Raw genomic sequence first — 27,593 nt, 5'->3', positions numbered from 1 at the left:
TCTTGGGGTCCACGTCCATAGATCCCTCAAGGTTGCCATGCAGGTTGATAGGGTTGTTAATGCAACATATGGTGCTGGCCTTCAGTAGTTGGGCTATTGAGTTCAAGAGCTGCAAGGTAATGTTGCAGATCTATGTTACTCTGGTTAGACCACACTTAGAGTATTGTGTTCAGTTCAGTTCTAGTCGCCTCATTGTAGGAAGGATGTGGAAGCTTTATAAAGGGTGCAGAGGCGATTTACCAGGATGCTGCCTGGGTTGGAGAGCAGCTCTTATGAGGATAGGTTGAGCGAGATCAAGCTTTTCTCTTTGGAGTGAAGGAGAATGAGAGGTGACTTGATAGAGGTGTACAAGATGATAAGAGGCGTAGATCAAGTGGACAGTCAGAGACCTTTTCCCAGGGCAAAAATGGCTAGCATGAGGGGACATAATTTTAAGGTGATTGGAGAAACATATAGGGGGATGTCAGAGGTAAGTTTCTTTACACTGAGAGTGGTGGGTGCTCGGAATGCACCGCCGGCAGAGGTGGTGAAGGCAGATACATTGGACTCTTAAATAGGCACATGAATGATAGAAAAATAGAACATAGAAAAACTACAGCACAATTCAGGCCCTTTGGCCCACAAAGCTGTGCCGAATGTGTCCCTACACTAGAAATTACTGGGCTTACCCATAGCCCTCTATTTTTCTCAGCTCCATGTACCGATCCAACAGTCTCTTAGACGACACTATCGTATCCGCCTCCACCACCGTTGTCGGCAGCCCATTCCACGCACTCACCACTCTCTGAGTAAAAAACTTACCCCTGACATCTCCTCTATACCTACTCCCCAGCACCTTAAACCTGTGTCCTCTTGTGGCCACCATTTCAGCCCTGGGGAAAAGCCTCTGACTATCTACCCGATCAATACCTCTCATCATCTTATGCACCTCTCTCAGGTCCCCCCCATCTTCCGTCGCTCCAAAGAAAAAAAGGCCGAGTTCCCTCAACCTACTTTCATAAGGCATGCTCTGCATTCCAGGCAGCATCCTACTAAATCTCCTCTGCACCCTTTCTATGGCTTCCACATCCTTCCTGTAGTGAGGAGACCAGAACTGAGCACAGTACTCCAAGTGGGGTCTGACCAGGGACCTATATAGCTGCAAGAATACCTCTCGGCTCCTAAATTCAATTCCCCGATTGATGAAGGACAATACAGCTTCTTAACCACAGAGTCAACCCGCGCAGCCGCTTTGAGCGTCCTATGGACTCAGACCCCAAGATCCCTCTGATCCTCCACACTGTCAAGAGTCCTACCATTAAGACTATATTCTGCCATCATATTTGACCTACCAAAATGAACCACTTCACACTTATCTGGGTTGAACTGCATCTGCCACTTCTCAGCCCAACTTTGCATCCTATCTATGTCCCTCTGTAACCTCTGACAGCCCTCCAAACTATCCACAACACCCCCAACCTTTGTGTCATCCGCAAACTTACTAACCCACCCCTCCACTTCCTCATCCAGGTCATTTATAAAAATCACAAAGAGTAAGGGTCCCAGTACAGATCCCTGAGGTACACCACTGGTCACCGACCTCCACACAGAATACGACCCTTCAACAACCACTCTTTGCCTTCTGTGGGCCAGCCAGTTCTGAATCCACACTCAAATGCCCCCTTGGATCCCATGCCTCCTTGCTTTCTCAATAATCCTTGCATGGGGTACCTTATCAAACGCCTTGCTGAAATCCATATACACTACATCTACTGCTCTCCCTTCATCGATGTGCTTAGTCAAATCCTCAAAAAATTCAATCAGGCTCGTAAGGCAGGACCTGCCCTTGACAAAGCCAAGCTGACTATTCCTAATCATATTATACCTCTCCAAATATTCATAAATCCTGACTCTCAGGATCTTTTCCATCAGCTTACCAACCACTGAGGTGAGACTCACCGGTCTATAATTCCCTGGGATATCCCTATTCCCTTTCTTGAGTAAGGGAACAACATCCGCAACCCTCCAATCTTCCGGAACCTCTCTCGTCTCCATCGACGATACAAAGATCATCGTCAGAGGCTCCGCAATCTCCTCCCTCGCCTCCCACAGCAGCCTGGGGTACATCTCATCCAGTCCCGGCGACTTATCCAACTTGATGCTTTCCAAAGGTTTTAGCATCTCCTCTTTCCTAATATCTACATGCTCAAGCTCTTCAGGCCGCTGCAATTCCCCACTACAATCCCCGAGATCTTTTTCCGTAGTGAATCCTGATGAAAAGTATTCATTAAGTACCTCCGCCATTTCTTCCGGATCCATACACACTTTCCCACTGCTGCACTTGATAGGCCCTATTCTTTCGCATCTTATCCTCTTGCTCTTCACATACCTGTAGAATGCCTTAGGGTTTTCCTTAATCCTGCCCGCCAAGCCCTTCTCATGACCCCTTCTGGCTCTCATAATCTCCTTCTTAAGCTCCTTCCTATTAGCCTTATACTCTTACAGATCTCTAACATTACCTAGCTCTCTGTACCTTTTGTAAGCTTTTCTTTTCCTTTTGACTAGATTTATTATAGCCTTTGTACACCACGGTTCCTGTATCCTCTCGTGACACCCCTGTCTCATTGGAACATGCCTATGTAGAACTCCACACAAATATCCCCTGAATATTTGCCACATTTCTTCTGTACTTTTCCCTGAGAACATCTGTTCCCAATCTAATCTTCCAATTTCCTGGCTGAGAGCCTCATAATTCCCTTTACTCCAAGTAAACGCCTTTCTAGTCTGTGTGTTCCTATCTCTCTCCAGTGATTCCCTCCAGAAATGGAGGGCTTTGTGGAAGGGAAGGTTTAGATAGATCTTAGAACAGCAAAAAATGTTGACACAACATCGTGGGCCGAAGAGTCCGTACTATGCTGTGCTGTGCTGTAATGTTCTACGTTCTATGGAGTTCAACCCCGCCCAATGTGAACTGTTGCACCTTGGGAGATCCAATGTAAAGAGAAAGTACACTATTAATGGCAAGACTGTTAGCAGTGTTGATGGGCAGAGTGACCTTGGGATCCCAGTTCACAGCTCCCTGAAAGTGGCTACACAGGTTGATCAGGTGCTAAAGAAGGCATATGGCATGCTTGCCTTCATTAGTCAAGGCACTGAGTTCAAGAGTCAGGAAGTTCTGCTGCAGCTTTATAAAAGTTTAGTTAGGCTGCATCTGGAGTATTGCATTTAGCTCTGGTTGCCCCATTATAGGAAGGACATTGAGGCTTTGGATAGAGTGCAGAAGAGGTTTACCAAGATGCTGCCTGGATTAAAAGGCATGTGCTATGAGCATAGGTTGGACAAACTTGGGTTGTTTTCTCTGGAGTGGTAGAGGCTAAGGGGAGATCTGATAGAGGTTTATAAGATTATGAGAGGTATAGATAGACAGCCAGTATCTTTTCCGCAAGGTTGAAATGTCTAATACCAGAGGACATGCATTTAAAGTGAGAGGGGAAAATTCAAAGGAGATGTGTGGGGCAATTCTTTTTTTTACACACAGAGTGGTGGGTGCCTGGAATGTGCTGCCTGGGGTGGTGGTGGAGGCAAATACGATAGGAGCATTCAAGAACCTCTTAGATAGGCACATGAATGTGAGGGAAATGGTAGGATATGGACATTGTGTAGGCAGGAGGGATTAGTTTAGCTGGGCATTTTATTACTAATGTAATTGGTTAGGCACAACATTGTGGACCGAAGGGCCTGTTGCTGTGCTGTACTGTTCTATATTCCAAGGTCACTATGTTCCACAATACTCCCTGGAGGCCCGACCATTCACTGCACACAGCCCAGCGCATCACAGAAACCAGCCTCCCCTCCTTGGATTCTGTCTTTACCTCTCGCTGTCTTGGTGAAGCAGCCAGCATAATCAAAGACCCCACCCACCCGGTCATTCTCGCTTCTCTCCTCTTCCATCAGGTAGAAGATACTGGAGCCTGAGGGCACGTACCACCAGGCTCAAGGACAGCTTCTATCCCACTGTGATAAGACTATTGAATGGTTCCCTTATATAATGAGATGGACTCTGACCTCACAATCTACCTAGTTGTGACCTTGCACCTTATAGTCTACCTGCACTGCACTTCCTCTGTAGCTGTGACACTTTACTCTGTACTGTTATTGTTTTTACCTGTACTATCTCAATGCACTCTGTACTAACTCAATGTAACTGCACTGTGTAATGAATTGACCTGTACAATCGGTATGCAAGACAAGTTTTTCCATTGTCCCTCGGTACAAGTGACAATAATAAACTAATACCAATAACCTTGGTTTCACTTCCCAAAGTGCAACATTTTGCACTTATCCAAAACCATTTGCCAAATCCTGTGTCCAGAGCAGCTCCTCTCAGACTGCATGAATCAGTTGGTGCAGCAGTTTTTGATCTGCCCTTCTTGAAACCTGTGATTCGATACAAGATAGGCTTGGTAGTAGGAGGCAGAGGGTGGTAGTGGAGGATTGGTCCTCTGTTTATCATATTTATGAATGAGGTGGCATGATTAGCAAATTTGCAGATAACATCAAAGTTGGTGTTATTGGGGGCAGTGAAGAAGGTTGTCTGAGGTTACAACAGGATATAGGTCAACTGGGAAAATGGGCAAGGGAATGGAGAATAAAATTTAACCCAGACAAATGTGAAGTGATGCATTTTGGAAAGTTAAACTAGGATAGGACATAGACAGTGAACGGCAGGGCCCTGGGGATGTTGTAAACAGAGAGACCTTGGGGTAACAAGTACAAAGTTCCCTGAAAGTGCCAACACAGGCAGACAGGGTGCATATGCCATGCTTCCCTTCAGTGGCCAAGGTATTGAGTAAGAGACATCACGTTACAGCTGTACAAAACTTTGGTTAGGCTGCACTTGAAGTGTACAGTTTTGGTCGCTGTGCTGTCAGAAGAATGTGATTAAGCTAAAGAGGGTGCAGGAAAGGTTCACCAGGATGTTGTCTGATTGGAGGACTTGAGTCATAAGGAGAGATTGCATAGGCTGGGTCTGTTTACCCTGGAGCAAAGGAGGCTGAGAGGTGACATAATAGAAGTATATAAAATTATGAGAGGCATAATAGGGTAGCATAGCTAGAGTCTGTTTATCTGCAAATTTGTGTCTAAAATTAGAGAGCGCTGGTTTGAGGTGAAGGTTTAAAGGGGATCTGAGGGGTAAATTTTCACCCATAGTAGTTAGTATCTGGAATGAGCTGCCAGAGGAGGTGGTGGAGGCAGAAACAGCAACAACACTGAAAGGTGTCTGGACTGGTAGATGAATGAGCAGGGCATAGAGGGACATCAAATTAATGCAGGCACGTGGGATTAGTATAGATAGGCATAATGGTCGGCAAGGGTGCAGTGGACCAAAGGACCTGGCTCTATGCTGTACCACTTTATGACACCATGATCCCCATGGCTCTTAACAGGACCATAAGAAATATAAATAGGAGTATGGCATTCTGCCCCCTGTGTCTAAGGTCAAGGTTGAACCTGTACCTCTTTGGCACTTTCATGTACTAACTCCATACCCCTCAAATCAATTGTTACCAAAAGATACAACAATCTCCATCATGAACATACTAGGCAACTGAACTTCCATGACTCTCAAAAATCTGCTGCACTCTTGGGTGTAGAATCAGAAAATCAGACAGCGTGGACTTGAGCCCCGTGGCCCAGCTATTTTTTTTACTAGACAAGAAATTTCTGTTCCCCTCTAGTCTGAATGGCCCACCATTTATTTTGTGCCTGTGCCCCTAGTTGTAGATACTGCAGCTAAAGGAACCATTAACTCTGCATCCACCCTGTCAAGCCTGAAAAATTCTGTACTTTCGATGACATCCTTCTCATTCTTCTGAACACAAACAAGTATAGGCTTAACCTCTCTTCTTACAGCACATCCTACTTTCCAGTAATCAGCCTGATGAATCTTCGTGGCACTCCCTCTTATGTGGTTAAACCAAGCCTGTACACTTTATTCCAGATGTTTTTTCATGGGTCCATATAATTGGAGCAAGAATCCTCTTGCAATAAAGGCCAATGTACCATGTGTCTTCCGAATTGCTTGCTGTATCTGCACATTAACTTTCAGTGATTCAAGGATTATCCAGGTTCCTCCAAACACTAAAACTTTTTAACCTCTCACAATTTAAAAAAAATCTCAGCCTTTCCATTTTTTTCGCATATCACAATTTTCCACCTGACATATCCCCGCTCGCTCTCTCATTCAGCCTGTCTACATCCCACGAAATCCCAGCATGCCCCTCACAGCCTATGAGACCACATTGCTTTGTGTCATCAGAAAACTTGGGAGTATCTTGTATTTGATCCCTTCAATCAAATCACTGTTACACATTGTGATGAGCTGGGGTCCCAGCATTGAACCCTGTGACACTCCACTGGTCACTGCCTCCCAAACTGAAAAGACTCATTTATTCAACGAGCCATTTTCTATTAACCAATCTGCACCAATTCATAACCCCTTATACCATGCACTCTTGTTTTGTTTAATAATCACTCGTGTGGCACTTTATTAAAGGACTTCTTAAAGTAAAATAGATCACATTACCCTTATAGATCACCCTTACCAACTCTGTTAGCTTTAAACTCAAAGAATTCAGATGATTTGTCCATAACTCCATGCTGATCCTGGCCAAGCATTTTCAAACTGCTCTGTCAATAATTCAAACATTTTCACACTAGCTGGTCCATAGTCCTCTGAGAACTGTTTTAAAATCTGTACATTCTCTATCACCACAGCTATATCCTTCAAAACCCTAAGATGCAGGCTCCTGGGGATTTACTACTGCCTGTCATAAGAACTCAGAAAATCCCAGTGCAATAAAAGGAAACATTTCATTTGGTTTCTTAATTATTTACTGTCCCCACATGCCATCCTTTTGTGTTTCATATCCTAGGACCCCAAGATCCCTTTAGAACATAGAACACTAAACAGTACAGCACAGGAACAGACCCTTTGGCCCATGAATTGGTGCTTATCGCACCATTCTCTGCACGTTCATACACCTATCTAAGAGCCTCTTAAACACCTCTATCATACTTGTTGCCACCACCACTGCTGGCAGTGCATTCCAGCCACCAACCACTCTCTGGGTAAAAAACTTATCCCCTCTCACATTAAATGCATGCACACTAGTATTAGACATCTCGAATTTGGGAAAGAGATACTGGCTGTCTACTCCACCTATGCCTTTCATAATCCTATAAACTTCGATCAGGTCTCCCCTCAGTCTCTGCCACTCCATAGAAAACAACCCAAGTTTGTCTAACTTCTCCTTATAGCACACGCCCTCTAATTCAAGCAGGATCCTGGTAAACTTCTTCTGCACCCTCTCCAAAGCCTCCACATCCTTCCTGTAATGGGGCAACCAGAACTGAATGCAATACTCCAGATGCAGCCTAAACAGAGTTTTATAAAGCTGCAACGTAACTTCCCAACTCTTCTACTCTATGCCTCGACTACTAACGGCCAAATGGGACTAGCTTAAATAAGAGTCTTGGTTGAAATGGACCAGTTGGGCCCAAGGGCCTGTTTCCATTTATATAAATGACGAACAACATGGGCCCAGCATCGATCACTGTGGCACACAACTAACCACAAGCCGCCTGTCTGATAAACAACCTTCTATCATCACCCTCTGCTTCCTACCCTCGCCAATTATGTACCCACTTAAGCTAGGTCTCCCTAGATCCCATGCAATCTAACCTTCTAGACTTGTCTTGCATGTAGGACCTTGTGAAAGGCCTTGGTAAAGTCCATATTGACAATGCCCACCACCCTGCCCTCATCTATGCTCCTGATTACTTCTTCAACAGAACTCCAACAGATTTGTCAGACGCGATTTCCCTCACACAAAGTTGTGCTGCCTATTGATAATCAGTCATTGTCTATCCAAATGCTGATAGATCCTCTCTCAGAATCCCTTCAGTAACCTACCTACCACTAGTGTCAAGCTCACAGGCCTGTAGTTCCCTGGCTATTCTTTGCTGCATTTCTTGAATAATGGTACAACATTAGCTACCCTCCGTCTTCCAGAACTTCACCTGTAGCTGATAATTGCAAATATCTTTGCAAGGGCATCTGCAGTTTCTTCCCCAGCTTCCCACAAGCTCCGAGGATGCACTTGGTTGGGCCCTGGAGAGTTATCCACTTTAACATGCTTTAGGCCCTAGTCTTTTGTTAATTCATATATGGTCCAAAACATCACAAGTCATTTGCCTCAATTCCTTAGCTTTCATGATTTTCTCCACAGTAAAAACTGATGAGAAATATTCATTAAAATTCTCACCAGTCTCCCGTCACTCCAGGCATAGATGGCCACGCTGGTTTTAAGGGGACCCAGTCTCTCCCAAGCCAGCCTTTCACTCTTAATATACCTGTAGAATCTCTAGGGATTTTCCTTGACCTTGCCTGCTGGTCCATCTCATGTCCTCTTTTGGCCCTCCTGACAGAAACGTGTAGTCCCTGAACTCCTGATATCACAGGGTAAGCCTCCCACTTGCCAGCCTCACCCAACTGATCTCTACAAGTTAGAAAATAGAACAATGTTGTGCCAACCTAATTAAACGTTTATCTAAACTAATCCCTGCTGCCTACACAATATCCATATCCCTTCATGCTCTGCACATTCACGTCCCTAACAGCCTCTTAACCGCCTCGATCGTATTTGCTTCCACCACGACCCCGGCAGCGCGTTCCAGGCACCCACCACTCTCTGTATAAAAAAAACTTGCCTCGCACCTCTCCTTTGAACTTACCCCCTCTCAACTCAAATGCATGCCCTCTAGTATTAGACATTTCAACCCTGGGAAAAAGGTATTGGTTGCCTATCTATGCCTTTCATAATCTTATAAACTCCTATCAGGTCTCCCCTCAGCCTCTGCTGCTCTAGAGAAAACAACCTAAGTTTGTCCAACCTTGCCTCACAGCACATGCCTCTAATCCAAGCAGCCTCCTGGTAAACCTCTTCTGCACCCTCTCCAAAGCCTCCACATCCTTCCTATAATGGGGCAACCAGAATTGAATGCAAATCTCCACATGTGGTCTAATCAGATTTGGCCTGACCGCCTCATTTTCACCATGGACGTCGAGTCCCTGTACACTTCCATCCCCCATCAGGAAGGTCTTAAGGATGTCCACTTCTTTCTTGACAGACCCAACCAGTTCCCCTCTTCTTTCTGGCAGAACTGGTACTCACCCTCAACAACTCCTCTTTCTGCTCCTCCCACTTTCTGCAGACCAAAGGTATAGCCATGGGTACTCGCATGGGCCCCAGCTATGCCTGTCTTTTCATCAGCTATGTAGAACAGTCCATGTTCCAAGCCTACACTGGTAATGCTCCCCAACTCTTTCTCTGCTACATTGACGACTGCATTGGGGCTGCTTCCTGCACCCATGTTGAGATAGTCAATATCATCAACTTCACTACCAACTTCCACCCTGCCCTCAAATTTACTTGTTCCATTCTCTGACACCTCTCTTCTCTTTCTTGATCTCTCTGTCTCCATCTCTGGAGACAGATTATTCAACGACATCTTTCACAAATCAACCGACACTCATAGTTATCTTGATTGCATCTCTTCCCACCCTGTAAGGATGCAATTTCCTTCTCCCAGTTCCTCCCCTGCATCTGTTCTCATGATGAGGCTTTACATTCCAGGACATCTGTGGTGTCCTCTTTTTCCAGTAAATGGGGTTTCCCTTCCACTCCCATCAATGCAGCCCTCACCCGCATCTCCTCCATTTCCCACACGTCTGCCCTCACCCCATCCCCTCCTCCTGACATAACAGGAATAGGGTTCCCCTGGTCCTCACCTACCACCCAACAATCCTCTGCATCCAACACATCATTGTCTGCAAGTTCTACCATCTCCAATGGGATCCCACCACGAGGAAACATCTTCCCCTCCACCCCACTCTCACTTTCCACTGGGATTACTCCCTCCATGACTCCCTTGTCCACTTATCACCCTCCTGGCACTTATCCCTGCAATCGTGCAAAGTGTTATACCTGTCCCTACACCTCCTCCCTCACCGCCATTCGGGGCCCAAGCAGCGCTTCACCTGCAAATCTATCAGTGTCATTTATTGCATCTGGTCCTCCCGGTGCAACCTTCCCTACATTGCTGAGGCCCAACGCAGACTGGGTGACCACTTTGTTGAGCACCTTTGCTCTGTCTGCCATGACAGCCAGGATCTCCCAGTGGCCAGCCACTTGAATTCCACTTCTCATTCCCTTACTGACATGTCTAATCCACGGCCTCCTCAACTGCCACCTTGAGGCCAGACACAGGTTGGAGGAGCAATACCTCATATTCTGTCTTGGTAGTCTCCAACCTGATGGTATCAACATTGATTTCTCCAACTTCTAGTAACCCCTCCCCTGTTTTCCCTTCCTCCCTTCATTTTCCCTCATTCCCATAGTCCCCTCACCTCTCCTCTTTCCCCTCCCTAACCCTCACAACCTGCCCATCACCTCCCTCCCTTTATTTCATGGTCTACTGTCCTCTCCTACTGGATTCCTCTTTCTTCAGTCATTTGCCTCTTCCACCTATTGCTCTCAGCTTCTCACATCATTCCCTTTCATCCCTCCTCCCCCACCCACCTTTCCCCCCCACACCTGGACTCACCTATCACCTGCCAACCTGTGCTGCTCTCTTTCCCCCCCACCTTTTTATTCAGGATTCTTCCCTCTTCCTTTCTAGTCCTGATGAAGGGTCTCAAACCAAAACATCGACTGTTTATTTCCCTCCATTGATGCTGCCTGACCCGCTGAGTTCCTCCAGCATTTTGTGTGTGTTGCTCCAGAGTTTTATACAGCTGCACCACAATCTCCTGACTCTTGAACTCAATGACTTGACTAATAAAGACAAGCATGCGGTACACCTTCACAAGCCTATCAACTTACACAGCCACTTTTAGGGTGCTATGGACTTGGACCTCAAGTTCCCTCTGTACATCAACACTGTCAAGAGTCTTGCCATTAACTGCGTACTGTCCCTTTGCATTTGATCTCCCGAAGTGCAACACCTCACACTTGGGCTGTATTAAACTCCATCTGCTATTTCTCCATCTATATCTGCAACTGATTCCTTTGGCAATCTTCTACACTATCCACAACACCATCAATCTTTGTATTGCCTGCAAACTTATTAACCCACCCATCCATATTTTCATCCAACACATTTATATATATTACAGATAGCAGAGGTCCCAGTAAGGATCCCTGCAGAACACCACGAGTCACAGACCTCCAGCCTGAATAAGTCTTGTGACTACTACCCTCTTGTCTTTTGTGGACAAGCCAATTCCAAATCCAAACAGCCAAGTCACCAAGGATCCCATACATCTCAATCTTCTGGATGAGCTTACCATGTGGGACCTTACTAAAATCCATGTAGACAACATCCACAGCCCTACCCTCAATCACCTTGGTCCCCCCCTCAAAACAACTTAATCATATTTTTAAGACATGATCTGCCCCACACAAAGCCATGCTGACTGTCCCTAGTTAAGCCATGACCCTCCAAAAACTCATAAATCCTATCCCTAAGAACCCTCTCCAAGATCTTCCCTATCACTGATGTGATACTCACTGGTCTGTAGTTACCAGGATTATTCATATTTCCCTTCTTAAATAACAGAACAACATTAGCTACTTGACAGTCCTCTGGGACCTCGCCTGTAGCTAGACAGGATACGAAGATCTTGGTCAAGGCCCCAGCTATCTCATCTCTTGCCCCTCAATAACTTGGAGTATATCCCATCAGGTCCTGGGGACTTAACCACCTTAATGTTCTTCAAGAGACCCAACACTATCTCTTTCTTAATCTTAAAATGCCCTGGCATATTAGCATGCTCCACACTGATCTCACTGTCCTTCACTTCCATCTCCTTAGTGAATACTGATGCAGAGTACTCCTTTAGTACTTTGCAAACATCCTCTGACTCCAAGCATAAATCCAACCCTTTATCCTTGAGCAATCTTACCCTCTCTCTAGCTACCTTCTTGTTTTTAATTTATGTAAAAATTGCCTTAGGATTCTCTTTAATCCTACTTGCCAAGGACATTTCCTAAGGCATTCGACAAGGTCCCTCATGGTTGGCTCATTCAGAAGATTAAGATGCTTGGGATCCATAGTGACTTGGCCGTTTAGATTTGGAGTGGCTTGGCCATAGAAGACAGAGGGTAGTGGTCGATGGGACTTATTGTGGCTGGAGGTCTGTGACTAGTGGTGTTCCGCAGGATGTGTACTGGGACCTCCGCTGTTTGTAATATATATAAATGACCTGGATGAAAAGGGGAATGGGTGGGTTAGTAAGTTTGCAGATGACACAAAGATTGGTGGTGTTGTGGATAGTGTAGAAGATTGCCAAAGGATACAGTGATATATAGATCAGACAAGGCCTCTGAGGAATTTAAAGAAAGCAGGAAAGAACTCAAGCAAGGAATTAGGAGGGCCAAAAGGAAATGTGGAAATAGAACATAGCACAGCACAGGAACAGGACCTTTGGCCCACAATGTTGTGCCAAACTAATTAGGCTAATGATGCTTAATTACATTAATCCCTTCTGCCTGCACATGGTCCATATCCCTCCATTCTCAGCATATTCATGTGCCTATCTAAGAGCCTCTTAAACACCTTTATCATATCTGCCTCCACCATGCCTGTCCTTCCTTTCAGACTTACTTGTCATAACCTCAACCTTCCCATCAAGCTGTCCACCTTCTGACCTGGTTCTCACCCCATCATTCAAGTTTAAACCCTCCCGACTACCACTTGAGCTCCTTGAAGCTCCAAGCGAAGCTCCTTGAAAGGATTTTGGTTCCCCTCCTGTTTAGGTGTAACCCATCCATCCTGCAGAGGTCCCACCTGTCCTGGAAGAGAGCCCAATTATCCTCCTCCCTCCTGCACCAGCTCCTTGGCCACGTATTGAACTGCACTACGTATCCTTTTCTTGCCTCACCAGCATGTGGCACGGGTAGTAATCCTGAGATTACAACCCTGGAGGTCCTGCTTTATAACTTAGTACCTAACTCCCTAAATTCGCTTTGCAGTACCTCATTTCCCTTCCTGTCCATGTCATTGGTACCAATATGGACCACAGCCTCTGGCTCACGTTCCACTCCTAGAATGTCCTGTGTCCACTCAGAGGCATTGTTGATACTGCCACCAAGGAGGCAGCACACTATCCTGGAGTCTCGATTGCAGCCACAGAAACACCTGTCTGTACCCGACTATAGAATCTCTTATCACTACCTTTGGTTGGACCACCTCCCTAAAACTACTGTTTATGGCCATCTCTGCCTCCTTAATGTTCTTCATGAGACCCAACACCGTCTTGATATCAACATGCCCTGAAATTTCAACATACCCTATAAATATAACATAAAATTATGAGAGGCATTGATAGGGGAGACAGTCAGAATTTTTTTTCCCCCAGGGTAGAAATGCCAAGTACTAGAGGTCATGCATTTAAGATGAAAGGGGAAAGGTTTAAAGGAGATGTTCAGGGCAAGTTTTTTCTTACACAGAGAGAGCGTTAGGCAGCTGGAACTGGCTGCCAGGGGTAGTGCTGGATGCAGATACAATAGTGGTGTTTGAGAGGCTGTTAAGACACATGGATATGCAGGGAATGGAGGGACATGGATCACGTAGAGGCAGAAGAGATTTAGTTTAATTCGGCATCATGTTTGGTGCAGACACTGTGGGCTGAAGGGCCTGTTCCTATGCTCTATGTTCTATAAGAGTAGCTTGTTCAGGTCTTCAGGCCTACAGTGTCATTCAATATGATCACAGCCTATCATCCAAATTCAGCACCCTCGCCCTGCTTTCTCTCCATAGCTCTTGATCCTTTTGGCCCCAAGAATTATAACACCTAACTCCATCTTGAATACATTGAATAATTTTGCTCCAAGTGGTTTTTGTAATACAGAATTCCACAGGCTTACAACGCATTGGATGAAAAAAAAAATTTCAACATCTCTTATTCTTATTATTATTATTATCCTTGGAGTGTGACCCCAGGTCCTGGACTCCAACCACCTCACCATTGAGATCATTTTCCCTGTAGCTAGTCTATCCAGTCCTGTTAGAATTCCGTAGGTTTCTATCCCTTCTCATTTTATATAGCTCGAACCAACCCAATCTCTCTTCATACGACAGTGCCACCATCCCAGGAATAAGTCTGGTGAATCTTTGCTTTATTCCCTCAATATCAAGAACATCCTTCCTCAGATAAGGAGACCAAAACTGTGCAGTTTTCATGGTATGATTTTACCATGGCCTGTATTAATGCAGCAAGGTAGCCTTGCTCCTGTACTAGCCAAATTAAAACTAATACTTTTATTCTTATGACTTATTGCAAATGAAATTTTCTATTTCCCTATTCCAGAGATAGACAAGGATGTGGACAAACATTAATGTGGGATAAGATTCAACCTTCCAAGTGCAGATAACCGGTGATTATTAGAAAATTTCCCTCTTCCCTAATGGCATTCCAGAGCTGCCCTTCTACACATGTAACTAAAAGGGTGTCAAGATGTGTTAGCTGCAGCCAAGCCTAGAAAACTGTCACAATGAGGTTATCTGTCCTGTATCCATTGGCTGCAATTGCTTACTTTGGTGTTGTGCAGGGTAATACTACCTGCAATTTCTCCTTCTGAAATTGTGTGACATTTCTGGAGCTGTACATGTGGATATCATGTAAAAAAAATCAAACCAGCTAATATTTGGTTTTACTCACAAAGGTGAAGAAGATAAATGTGAAAGATTCCAAAGAAAATATAATTCTTTGTTCTCTCTCCCACATACTAACAATTTTTAAAACAAAGACTTCTTGTGTTTCAGCACAGTGACTTTCAACATCTTAGGACATGTTAAAAATGCCTTGTAATCAATGAACTTGGCATTGTACTTTCAAAACAATTGTAATTGTACTTGAAGTAAGCAGCTAACATGCAAGAAACAAGATCCCAGAAACAGAAATATTGAAAAAACAAGATAATCGGCCTTGGTTGAGAGATGAGCACAGACAAGGACAATATCTTTGCACCTCTCAATGGCAGCAGTGAAACAACATTCAAGCTGCCACCATTGTTTGTGTGAGAGTCAAAGGTAAGCATCAACAGTTTTTCAGTTCATCCTTACAGCTACCACAAGTTTCTTTCCGTCTGATCATTGTAAACTACAATTAAAGGTGTCGCTTGATTTCTCTCTTCTATTATACAAGGCTACTGAGGTTGCTAACTGTACTTTCGCTGCAACCACAGCTGAGATCAGCTCCCTTAACAAAGATTAAAATCCAGCTTTGGATAATCACCAGTATGATCCTCCATGAATGATACGCAAGGCAAAGCACAAAGCTGTCTCTCAAGTTGGTTCAGACACATTCTTTCAACACACAGTATGTAAATAAAACAACAGAATAATGCAATAGGACTAGAACAAGTGAAGAACATACCCACTGGAGATGGAATCTGCATCCTCAATGCTGGTGATGGGAGAGGGAGCTGAATACTCTCCTTGCTTGTCTGGCAGTGGATGGCTGTCTGTGCTAGATTGCAACAGACCACATCTGTGAAAATAAAAGCCAACTCTTACACCAAATTCTACAATTATCTTTCGTAAAAACAGAACAGATTGGAAATACTCAGCTGATCTAATCACATCTGTGTTAAGTACACAGAGCATAGAACAGCACAGCACAGAAACAGGCCCTTTGGCCCACTATGTCTGCACTGACCATGGTGCCAATCCAAACAATTCCCATCTGTCTGCACCTGGTCTGTAACCCTTTATTCCCTGCCAGTTCATTTGTCTGTCCAAATGCCTCTTAAACATTGCTATTGTCTCTGCTTCTACCAGTTCTCCAGGCACCTACCACCCTCTGCATAAAAAAAACTTGCCTTGCACATCTCCTTTAAATTTCTCTCTCTCACTTTAAAACTATGCCCTCTAGTATTTGACAGAGTTATAGAGCATGGAAACAGGCCCTTCAGCCCAACTCATCTATGCCATCTAAGCTGCCAACCTGAATAATTCCCATTTGCCTGGGTTTGACTGGTCCCTTTAAACCTTTCCTATCTATGCACCTGTCTGAATGTCTTTTAAAACAATTGTACCCACCTCTCACACTTCCTCTGGCAGCTCGTTCCCCATACCCACCACCATGTGTGAAAGTTGTCCTGCAAGTCCCCTTTAAATCTTTCCCTCTCCACTTAAGTCTATGCCCTCCCCTCTCCTGGGAAAAAGACCATGACCATTCACCTCATCTATGCCCCTGATGAGGTTATAGAAACATAGAAAACCTACAGCACAATACAAGCCCTTCGGCCCACAAGGTTGCACCGAACATGTCCCTACCCTAGAAATTACTAGGCTTACCCATAGCCCTCTATTTTTCTCAGCTCCATGTACCTATCCAACAGTCTCTTAAACGACCCTATCATATTCGCCTCCACCACCGTTGCCGGCAGCCCATTCCACGCACTCAACACTCTCTGAGTAAAAAACTTACCCCTGACATCTCCTCTGTACCTACTCCCCAGCACCTTAAACCTGTGTCCTCTTGTGGCAACCATTTCAGCCCTGGGAAAAAGCCTCTGACTATCCACACGATCAATGCCTCTATCATCTTATATATCTCTATAAGGTCCCCCCTCATCCTCCATCGCTCCAAGGAGAAAAGGCCGAGTTCACTCAACCTGTTTTCATAAGGCATGCTCCCCAAACCAGGCAACATCCTTGTAAATCTCTTTCTGCACCCTTTCTATGGCTTCCACATCCTTCCTGTAGTGAGGTGACCAGAACTGAGCACAGTACTCCAAATGGGGTCTGACCAGGGTCCTATATAGCTACAACATTACCTCTCAGCTCCCAAGTTCAATTCCATGACTGATGAAAGACAATACACCATATGCCTTCTGAACCACAGAGTCAACCTGTGTAGCTGCTTTGAGCGTCCTATGGACTCAGACCCCAAGATCCCTCTGATCCTCCACACTGCCAAGAGTCCCACCATTAATACTATATTCTGCCATCATATTTGACCTACCAAAATGAACCACTTCACACTTCATTACATACCTCTTAAAGTCACCCCTTTGTCTCCTACACTTTAGGGACATTTCCAATCTGGGAAGAAGATTTTTTCTAAGCTTTCCTTTATACACTTCCATCAGGTTGCCCCTCAGCCTCCGATGCTCTAGCTAAAACAATCCAAGTTTGCCCAACCTCTCCTTTTTGCTAAAATACTTCGATCCAGGCAACATCCTCGTGAATCTCTTCTACACCCTCTCCAAAGCCTCCACATTATTCCTGAAATGCAGCGACCAGAACTGCATACAATACTCCAAATGTGGCCTAACCAAAGTTTTATACAGCTGCAACATGACTTCCTGACTTTTATATTCAACACCCTGATTGATGAAGGCAAGTATATTATAAGCCTTCTTTACCACCCAAAATATTTGTGTTATTAGTTTCAAGGAGCTATGGACATGTAGCCCAAGATCCCTCTGTACATCAATGCTCTGAACGTTCCTGTTATTTTAAGCTATTACAGCGCTAGCGACCTGGGTTCAATTTCAGCCACCGTCTGTAAGGAGTTCGTATGTTCTCCCCATATCTGCGTGGGTTTCCTCCGGGTGCTCCGGTTTCCTCCCACATTCCAAAGATGTATGGGTTAGGAAGTTATGGGCATGCTATTATTGGCGCCAGAAGCATGGCAACACCTGTGGGCTACCCCAGAACATTCTACACAAAAGATGCATTCCACTGTGTGTTTCAATGTACATGTGACTAATAAAGATACCTTATCTTTCCTTTTACGTTTGACCTCCCAAAGTGCAACACCTCACACTTGTGCAGATTAAACTCCATCTGCTACCTTCCTGCCTACAATTCCAACTGGTCTACATCCTGCTGAGTCCTTTGACAACTTTCCTCATTATCCACAACTCCAATTTTTGTGCTGTCTGCAAACTAACTAATCAGCCTGCTTACACTTTTGTCCAAATCATTTATATGTATCACAAACAGAGGTTGCACCACTAATCCTTGCAGAACACCACTGTTCCAGTCAGAATAACACCCCTCCACCACTACCCTGTGTCTTTTATGGCCAAGACAATTTTGAATCCAATCCACCAAGTCTCCGTGTGCCTTAATGTTCTAGATCAGCCTACCATGAGGGAACTGGTAGAACTGAAGTCCATTTAGCAACATCCACCACCATGTCCTCATCAATCATATTCATTACCTCCCAAAATGCAGTCAAATTTGTAAGATGTGACCTCCCCTGCTCAAAGCCATGTTATCCCTAATATGTATCTATGTGTTTCCAGATGTGAGGAGATCCTACTCCTAACATTCTTATCCAATAATTTCCATACCACTAACGTGAGGCTCAACGGCCTATAATTTCCTGGTTTGCTCTATTGCCCTTCTTATTAAAGGAACAACATTTGCTATTCTCCAGTCCTCTGGGACGTCCCCTGTGATTAAAGAAGATACAAAGATCTCTGTTAAGGCCCCAGCAATCTTCTCTCATACCTCTCTCAATAATCTGGGATAGATTCCATCAAGCCCTGAGTACTTAACCACCATAATGTTCTTCAAGGGCCCCAACACCACCTCCTTCTTGAGATCAACTTGTCTGAGAATATCAGCATACCCCTCATTGATCTCACTTTCCTCCATGTCCTTCCCTTGATGCAAAGTACTCATTTAGTATCTCACCCACTTCCTTTGGCTCCAGGCATAAATTCCCTCCTTTATCTGTGAGTGGTCCTATCCTCTCACTACTTCCCCTCTTGTATTTTTAAAATGCCTCGGGGTTCCCTTTAATCCTACTTGCCAAAGATATTTCATGGCCCCTTTTAGCCCTTTTGATTCCCCATTTCTCTCTTGCTATATTTCTCAAAGGCCCTGTCTGATTTTAGCTATCTAAACATTGCAAACGTTTCTTTTCCTTCTTGACTAGATTTGCAACATTTCTCATCATCCAATGTTGCTGAACCTTGCCATCCTTGTTGGAACATGTTGGTGCTGAATTCTGACCAGTTAACCTTTAAACGACTCTCACATGACAGATGTGGACTTACCTGATAACAGCTGCTCCCAATCTACTCTCCCCAACTCCTGTCTAATACTGTTGCATTTAGACATCCTCTAACTTAGCACTTTCTCCCAAGGTCCAATTTATCCTTAACTATCTGAAAACTTACAGAGTTATGATTACTGCTCCCAGAATGCTCTCCCACTGAAACTCCAATCACCTGGCCAAGTTCATTTCCCAATACAAGGTCAAGTATGCCCCCTTCCTTGTTTGAATTATCTACACATAAGAAGTCCAGGTATGACCTCCAGAAGGCCATTGTGAGCACCAAGAGGCAATTTTGGACTAAACTGGGATCATGGATGGACACTCAACATCTGTGGCAGGGCTTGCACAATATTACTCCCTACAAGGTGAGATCGATTAGTGTAAGTGGCAACAACCCATCACTCCCGGTTGAGCTCAATGCCTTTTATGCATGCTTTGATAGGGAGCACTATGACATACCCGCATGAACCCCCACATCTCCAGATGACCCTGTAATCTCAGTCTCTGATGCCAACGTCTGGGCATCCTTCAAGAGGGTGAACCCATGAAAGGCATCTGGTCCTGACGGCTTACTTGGCCAAGTACTAAAGACCTGTGCAGACCAACTGGCTGGAGTATTTACCGACATATTCAATCTCTCGCTTCTGTGGTCTGAAGTTCCCACCTGCTTTCTAAAGGCATCTATTGTACCAGTGCCCAAGAAGAGCATGGCAACCTGCCTCATTGACTACAATGTTAGTGTTACCAGACACTAACATTATGATTAATGTTAGTGTCTGGTAACACTAACATTAATCATAATGAAGTGCTGAGTGTTGGTTCACGTAATGAAGTGTTGGTTTTGGATCGAATCAACTCCTGCCTCAGAGATGACCTGAATCCACTCCAGTTTGCCTACTGCCACAACAGGTCAACAGCAGATGGCATTTCTCTGGCTCTTCACTCTGATCTAGACAACAGGGGCACATATGTCAGGCTGCTGCTCATTGACTACAGATCAGTGTTCAACATGATCATCCCGCTCAATCTCATCATCAATCTTCAAGACCTGGGCCTCTATACCTGCCTCTGCAATAGTATCCTCGACTTCCTCATTGGCAAACCTCAGTGAGGATTGGTAACATCTCCTCCTCGCTGATCATCAACACAGGTGCACCTCAAGGCTGCGTGCTTAGCCCCTTGCTCTACTCTCTGTACACACGACTGTGCGGCTAAACACAGCTCCAATGATTATATACAAATTCACTGACAACACCTGGTTGAGTAGTGCCACAGCAACATCCATTATTCAAGAAGGGAAACACGGATAATCCTGGAAACTATAGACCTGTGATCCTCACGTGTGGTAGGGAAGCTATTGGAGAGGATTCTTAGGGATAGGATTTATGAGCATTTGGAAAACCATGGCCTAATTAGAGATAGTCAACATGGCTTTGTGCAGGGCAACTTGTGCCTTACTAACTGGATTAACATTTTCGAGGAGGTGACAAAGGTGATTGGTGAAGCTGGAGCTGTGGATGTTGTCCACATGGATTTTAGTAAGGTGTTTGACAAGGTCCCTCATGGTAGGCTCATCCAGAAGATTAAGATGTATGGGATCCATGGTGACTTGGCTGTTTGGATGCAGAGTTGGTTTGCCCACAGAAGACAGGGTAGTTGTTGAAGGGACTTATTCTGACTGGAGGTTCGTGACTAGTGCTGCCTGCCAGGGATCTGTACTGGGACGTCTGCTGTTTGTGATATATATAAATGACCTGGATGAAAATGTGGATGGGTGATTTCAGATAAAGGAGGAGGTTGTTAGGTTTCTCAGAGAACATTAAAGTGGATAAGTCCCTGGGGCCTGAAGGGATACACCCCAGGTTATTGAGAGAGGTGAGAGATGAGATTTCAGGGGCCTCTCTAGCCACACACTCCCTGACCTACCCCTGTCTATCCTGTCACTTGAACCTTTGCTTCAATGTTCTCACCTATTGCGCTACTACTTTGGGTCCCACTCCCTTGCCAGACTCGTTTAAACCTCCCCGAGTATTCTGGCAAATCTCCCCACCAGGATATTGGTCACCTTCCAGTTCAGGTGCAACCCATTCCTCTTGTACAGGTCACCTCTTGCTGTCATTGAGTCATAAAGCACAGAAACAGGCCCTTTGGCCCAACTGGTCCATGCCGATCAAGATTCCCATCTAACCTAGTTACATTTGTCCTCGTTTGGCCCATATCCCTCCAAACCTTTGCTCTCCATGTACCTGTCCAAGTACCTTTTAAATGTTATTAATCCTGATACCACCTTCACTGCCAACGACACCACCTATTTTGGTGTCATCTACAAACTTACAAACCATACCTTGTACATTCTCATCCAAATCATCGACATAGATGACAAATAGCAATGGGCCCAGCACCGAGCCATGGGGACACCACTAGTCACGGGCCTCCAGTCCAATAAACAACCTTCCACCATCAACCTCTGCTTCCTACCATCAAGCCAATTGTGTATCCAATTAGCAAACTGTCCCTGGATCCCATGCAATCTAACTTTCCAGAGCAGCCGACCACGCAGAGCCTTATCAAAGGCATTACTGAAGTCCATTTAGACCACCTCCACCGTCCTGCTCTTATTGATCTTCCTGGTTATTTCTTCAAAAAACTCAATCAAATTTGTTTGACATGATCTCCCACGCACAAAGACGTGCAGGCTATCCCTAATCAAACCCCATCTTTCCAAATGCTTGTATATCTTATCCCTCAGAATCCCCTCGAGCAACTTACTGACCACAGATCAACATCTATCTTACTGACTTACTGGTCTACAGTTCCCAGGTTTTTCTTTGCAGCCCTTAAATAAAGGCACAACATTAGCCACCCTCCAGTCTTCTGGCACTTCACACATCACTAACGATGATGCATATATCTCAGCCAGGGCTCCCGCAATGTCTTCTCTAACTTCACACAGTGTTCTTGAATATACCTGATCAGGCCTTGGAAATTTATCTACCTTCAAACGTTTCAAGACATCCAGCACCTCCTCTGCTGTGATGCAGACTATCCAAGACCTTCCCATTAACTATCTCAAAGTCCGAAGTCTTCATGTCCTTCTCCAAGGTAAAAACAGAGGAGAAATATTCATTGAGGACCTCGCCCATCTCCTGTGGCTCCACACAAAGATGTCCACTTTGGTCTCTGAGGGGCCCTATTCTCTCTCTAGTTACTCTTTTTCCCCTCAAGGTACTTATAAAATTTCTTTGGATTCTCCTTAATCTTCTCTGCCAGAGCTAGCTCATACCCTCTTTTTGCCCTTCTGATATCTTTAAGTATATTCCTGCAACCCCTATAGTGTTATAGAGTCATAGAGCAATACAGCACAGATACAGGCCCTTCGGCCCAACGAGTCCATGCCAACTATGGTGCCCACCAGCTAGTCCCAATTTCCTGCACTCGGCCCATATCCCTCTAAGCCCTGCCCCTCCATGTACCTATCGCAGTGCTGCTTAAATGATACCATTGTACCTGCCTCAACCACTTCCTCTAGCAGCTTGTTCCATATATTCACCACCCGCTGCATGAAAAAGTTGCCCTTTTAAATCTTTCCCCTTTCATCCTAAACTTACGGCCTCTAGTTTTGGACTCCCCTAACCTGGGGGAAAGACTGTTACCATCCACCTTACCTATGCCTCTCAATTTTAAACACTTCTATAAGGTCGCCCCCTCATTCTCCTATGTTCCAAGGAATAAAGACCCAGCCTGGCCAACGTCTCCCTATAACTCAGGCCCTTGAGTCCTGGCAACATCCTAGTAAATCTTCTCTGCACTCTTTCCAGTTAAACTACTTCCTTTCCATAATAGGGCGACCAAAACCGTACATAGTACTCCAAGTGCAGCCTCACCAATGACTCATACAACTGCAATATAATGTCCCAACTCCTATACTCAATGCCCTGAATGATGAAGGCCAGCATGCTAAATGCCCTTTCACCACCCTGCCTACCTGTGACGTTGCTTTCAACAAGCTATGCACTTGTCCTAGGTCCCCCTGTTCCCTAGTGTCCTACCACTCAGACTATAAGTCCTACATGGTTTAATGTTCCCAAATGCATCATCTCACACTTTTCTGTATTGAAATTCATTTGCCACTCGTCGGCCCACTTCCCTAACTGATCAAGATCCCCGTGATCTACCTCCTTCACCATCAACAACACCTCCTAATTTTGTGTCATCCGCAAACTTACTAATCAAGCCTTGTGCACTTGCATCCACATCATTTACATAAATAATGAATAACAAGGATCCCAACACAGACCCCTGCGGCACACCATTAGTCACCGGCGTCCATTCCGAGAAACAACCTTCAACCACCACCCTCTGTTTCCTCCCTCTAAGCCAATTTTAAATCCACTGAACTAGCTCTCCGTGGATTCCATGGGACCTAACCTTCCAGACCAGCCTACAACACGGGACCTTGTCGAATGCCTTGCTAAAGTCCAAAGAGATAACATCCACTGCCCTTTTCTCATCTGTCCTTTTGGTTATCTCTTCAAAAACTCTAAAAGATTCACGAAGCACGACTTTCCACTCACAAAGCAATGCTGGCTCCTCCTAATCAGACTCCATCTATCCAAATGCTGGTAGATCCTGTCCCTCAGAATTCCCTCCAGTAACTTCCCACCACTGACGTCAGGCTGACTGGCCTGTAGCTCCCTGGATTATACTTGCTACCCTTCTTAGACAACGGAACAACATTACCGTCTTCGGGAACTTCAGCAGTAGCGAACGATGAAGCAAATATTTCTGCTAGGGTTTAGGGAACTGGTTGGGCTTCTCTTCAGCGAAATACAGGGCCCTCAGAACAATAGATTTATCAACTTTCAGGTTCTTACATCTCTTTCTTGACTAATACTAATCTACTTTCATTTGATTCTACAGTTTTGTATATCCTGTTTTTGAGAAGTTTTGAGGTGGGAAGCTGGGCAGGGTATCCAGGCAAATAGAGCATCAGATCTAATGCAGATCAGGTTGTACCTGATTAAATAGCAGAATGAATGGGGAGTCCGAGCATCCCCCCCCCCACTGACCCCCGGGGTGTGCCCCACCCCTCCCCCTCACTGACCCCCGGGGTGTGTGCCCCACCCCCCTCACTGACCCCCAGGGTGTGCCCCACCCCCCCTCACTGACCCCCAGGGTGTGTGCCCCACCCTCCCCCCACCCCCCTCACTGACCCCCGGGGTGTGCCCCACCCCTCCCCCTCACTGACCCCCGGGGTGTGCCCCACCCCTCCCCCTCAGACCCCCGGGGTGTGTGCCCCACCCCCCCTCACTGACCCCCGGGGTGTGTGCCCCACCCCCCCCACTGACCCCCGGGGTGTGTGCCCCACCCTCCCCCCACTGACCCCCGGGGTGTGTGCCCCACCCTCCCCCCACTGACCCCCGGGGGTGCCTCAGCTCCAGCCCGCCCGGAACAGGCCGCATGGGCCCGGCTGCAACCACTCACATTTCCAGCGTGTTACACACCGGCCTCCGATTGTATCTGCGAATCATGCCGCCGCCGCCGCCCTCTCCGGCCCGGTCACATCCTCTCCCCGGCCCCAAGTCCGGCGGCGTCTTCATAGGCCCCGTTACCACAACAACGCAGACCGCGCGGAGCCCGCTGGGAGATCACGTGACGACCCAGGTCCGACGGCGTCCCCCAGACACGGCCCGCCCGCCCGGCGCCTTGTGTCCAACTGCGTCACTTTGTAGCCCGTGGTTTCACCGGGCCGGTGGGGGGGGGGGGGTGGGGGGGGGGGGTGGGGGGGGGGGGGGGGGGGTGGGGGGGGTGGGGGGGGTGGGGGGGGGGTGGGGGGGGGTGGGGGGGGTGGGGGGGGGGGGGGGGGGGGGGGTGGGGGGGGGGGGGGGGGTGGGGGGGGGGGGTGGGGGGGGGGGGGGGGGGGGGGGGGGGGGGGGGGTGGGGGGGGGGGGTGGGGGGGGGTGGGTGGGGGGGTGGGGGGGGGGGGGTGGGTGGGGGGGGGTGGGGGGGGGGGGGGTGGGGGGGGGGTGGGGGGGGTGGGGGGGGTGGGGGGGGGTGGGGGGGGGGGGGGGGGTGGTGGGGGGGGGGTGGGGGTGGGGGGTGGGGGGGGGGGGGGGGGGTGGGGGGGGGGGGGGTGGGGGGTGGGACCCCGGGGGAGTCTGTATCCGTTTATGTTTTCCCTGTTCAGGTGCCCATCTAAATGTCTCTTCAGTGCAGTAATTGTATCAGGTTCCACCATCACCTCAGGCAGTGAGTTCCAGACATGGCAGAGTTTTGCTGGGGTTACGCCTCAGTTTATGAAGGCAAATATGCCATATGCCTTCTTCACCGCCCAATGTACCTGTGTTGCTGGTTTCAGAGAATTATGGACTTCAACCCCAAGATTGCCCAGTTTATCAACGTTCCTCAGTGCCCTACCGTTTATACATCCCACTCCAATTTGACTTTGCAAAATGCATCACCTTGCATCCCAACATCACTCGTCGGGATTAAATTCCCTCCAATCTGTATCTTGCTGTAGCTGTAGACAACCTACATTCCCATCCAAGTCAGTGATGTCTATCACAAGCAATGAGGGTCACAGCACCGATCCCCGCAGTACACAGACTTCCAAACAGAAAAGCATTGCCTCATATCACCAAGCCAATTCTGGATCCAATTATCCAGCTGCATTGGATTCCATGCGTCTTAACCGTTTGGACCAGCCTACCATGTGGGACCTTGTCTAATGCCTTACTGCAGTCATATAGACACCTACCACCCTGCCTTCATCAATCTTATTAGTTACTACTCAATTAAATTAGTGAGATAGGACAAGGCCACGCTCAGCTGTTACCTTTCCAAATGGACATAAATTCTATTGCAATTTTCTCCAATAATTTCCCAACCACTGAAGTAAGGATCAGCCAGCCTGCAGTTACCTGCAGTTATCTCTGGTGCCCGTCTTAAATTAAAAAAACAATGTTAGCTATCCTCCAGGTGATAAACAAAGATGGAAAAATCCATCAGAGCCCCAACAATCTCCTCTCTTGCTCCCATAGCATTCTGGGATAGATATCATCCAGCCCTCAGGATTTTTCACCCCCCATGAATTCCACGGCATCTAACACCTTGCCCTTCTAAATACTGACCTGCTCCAGACTATAAACATACCCCTAGTAAATCCTGAATGCACCATCTTCCATGTCATTCTCCTTGGTGAATACAGATGGGAAGTATCCATTTAGGACCTTGCCCACAACCTCTGGCTCCACATATAGATTACTACTTTGTCCCTGCTTAAGTTCTCTCCTACACTTGCTATATTCATGAGACTTCCTTGATCCCAGTTGCCTATCCCTGTCACATGCTTCCTTTGTTTTATTGATCACACCTTCAATAAGTTTTGTCACCAAACGTTTCCTAATCTTACCATCTTTGCCTTTCACCCTTACTGGAAATATGCTGGCCCTGAACCGGCTAAAGTTTTAAAAGATTCCCACTTTTCAGATGTCACATAACCTGCAAGCATTTGCTCCCAATCTACTTTTGCCAGATCCACTCTTGCGCAATTGAAATCAGCCTTGCCCCAATTTAGGACCTTAGCTTGACCAACCTTATCTCTTTCTATGATCACCTTGAAACTTCAAAAATTATGGTCACTGTTCTCAAAAGGTTCCTCCATATACACTTTCACTACCTGCCTTGTTTCATTTCCCATCTCCAGTAGGACTATCTAAAAAATCTCTCTTGGATGCACTTAAATTACACCCCATTGAAGCCCCATGTACTAAAGCAATCTGCGTCAACAGTGCACAGAACAGTACAGCACAGGAACAGGTCCTTTGGCCCACAATGTGCCAAGCATGATGCCAAGCTAAATTAATCCATATCCTTCCATTCCCTGCATACAGCAGTTAGCAGTTAATTCTGGCTGCTCTCTGTAAGGAGTTGGTACGTTCTCCCCATGTCTGAGTGGGTTTTCTCTTAGTGCTCCAGTTTCCTCCCACATTCCAAAGACGTATGGGTTAGGAAGTTGTGGGCATGCTATGTTGGCGCCAGAAGTGTGGCGACACTTGCGGGCTGCCCCCAGAACATTCTATGCAAAAGACGCATTTCACTGTGTGTTTCAATGTACACGTGACTAATAAAGATATCTCATCTTTTATGTGACCGTCAGATATAGGAGCAGAATCATGGCTGATATTTTTCAACCCCCTTGTCCCGCCTTCTCCCCGTAAACCTTAACACTATTACCAGTCAAGAATCTATCAATCTCTGCCTTAAATACACCCAATAACTTGGCCTCCACAGCCCACCGTGGCAACGAATTCCACAGATTCACCACCCTCTGGCTGAAAAACAACTTCTTTCTTTTTCAATCTTTTTATTAGTTTTCAAATTAATACAGATTAATATAGAACATCAGTGTTTGTACATGTAATACAAAGAGATCAGGAGAACTATCATGGCATAGATATAAAGAACA

At 46.2% G+C, this 27,593-nt stretch overlaps 1 protein-coding gene across 1 annotated transcript in view; it reads right to left on the bottom strand.

The window, feature by feature from the left end:
- The window catches only part of LOC127584555 (protein FAM149B1-like), a 123,299-nt gene extending 98,540 nt beyond the window's left edge, over positions 1 to 24,759 (bottom strand). The window contains exons 1-2 of the mRNA XM_052041328.1: positions 24,611 to 24,759; positions 15,482 to 15,595 (exon numbers count right to left, since the gene is read on the bottom strand). Coding sequence (XP_051897288.1) covers positions 15,482 to 15,595; positions 24,611 to 24,726 — 230 coding nt within the window. The 5' untranslated portion in view covers positions 24,727 to 24,759. The remainder of the gene's footprint in view (positions 1 to 15,481; positions 15,596 to 24,610) is intronic.
- Positions 24,760 to 27,593: the final 2,834 nt, after the last annotated feature.

The sequence above is a fragment of the Pristis pectinata genome, chromosome 30 (assembly GCF_009764475.1).
Source record: "Pristis pectinata isolate sPriPec2 chromosome 30, sPriPec2.1.pri, whole genome shotgun sequence".
Taxonomy (NCBI): domain Eukaryota; kingdom Metazoa; phylum Chordata; class Chondrichthyes; order Rhinopristiformes; family Pristidae; genus Pristis; species Pristis pectinata.
This window is presented reverse-complemented; position numbering and strand designations above follow the sequence as displayed.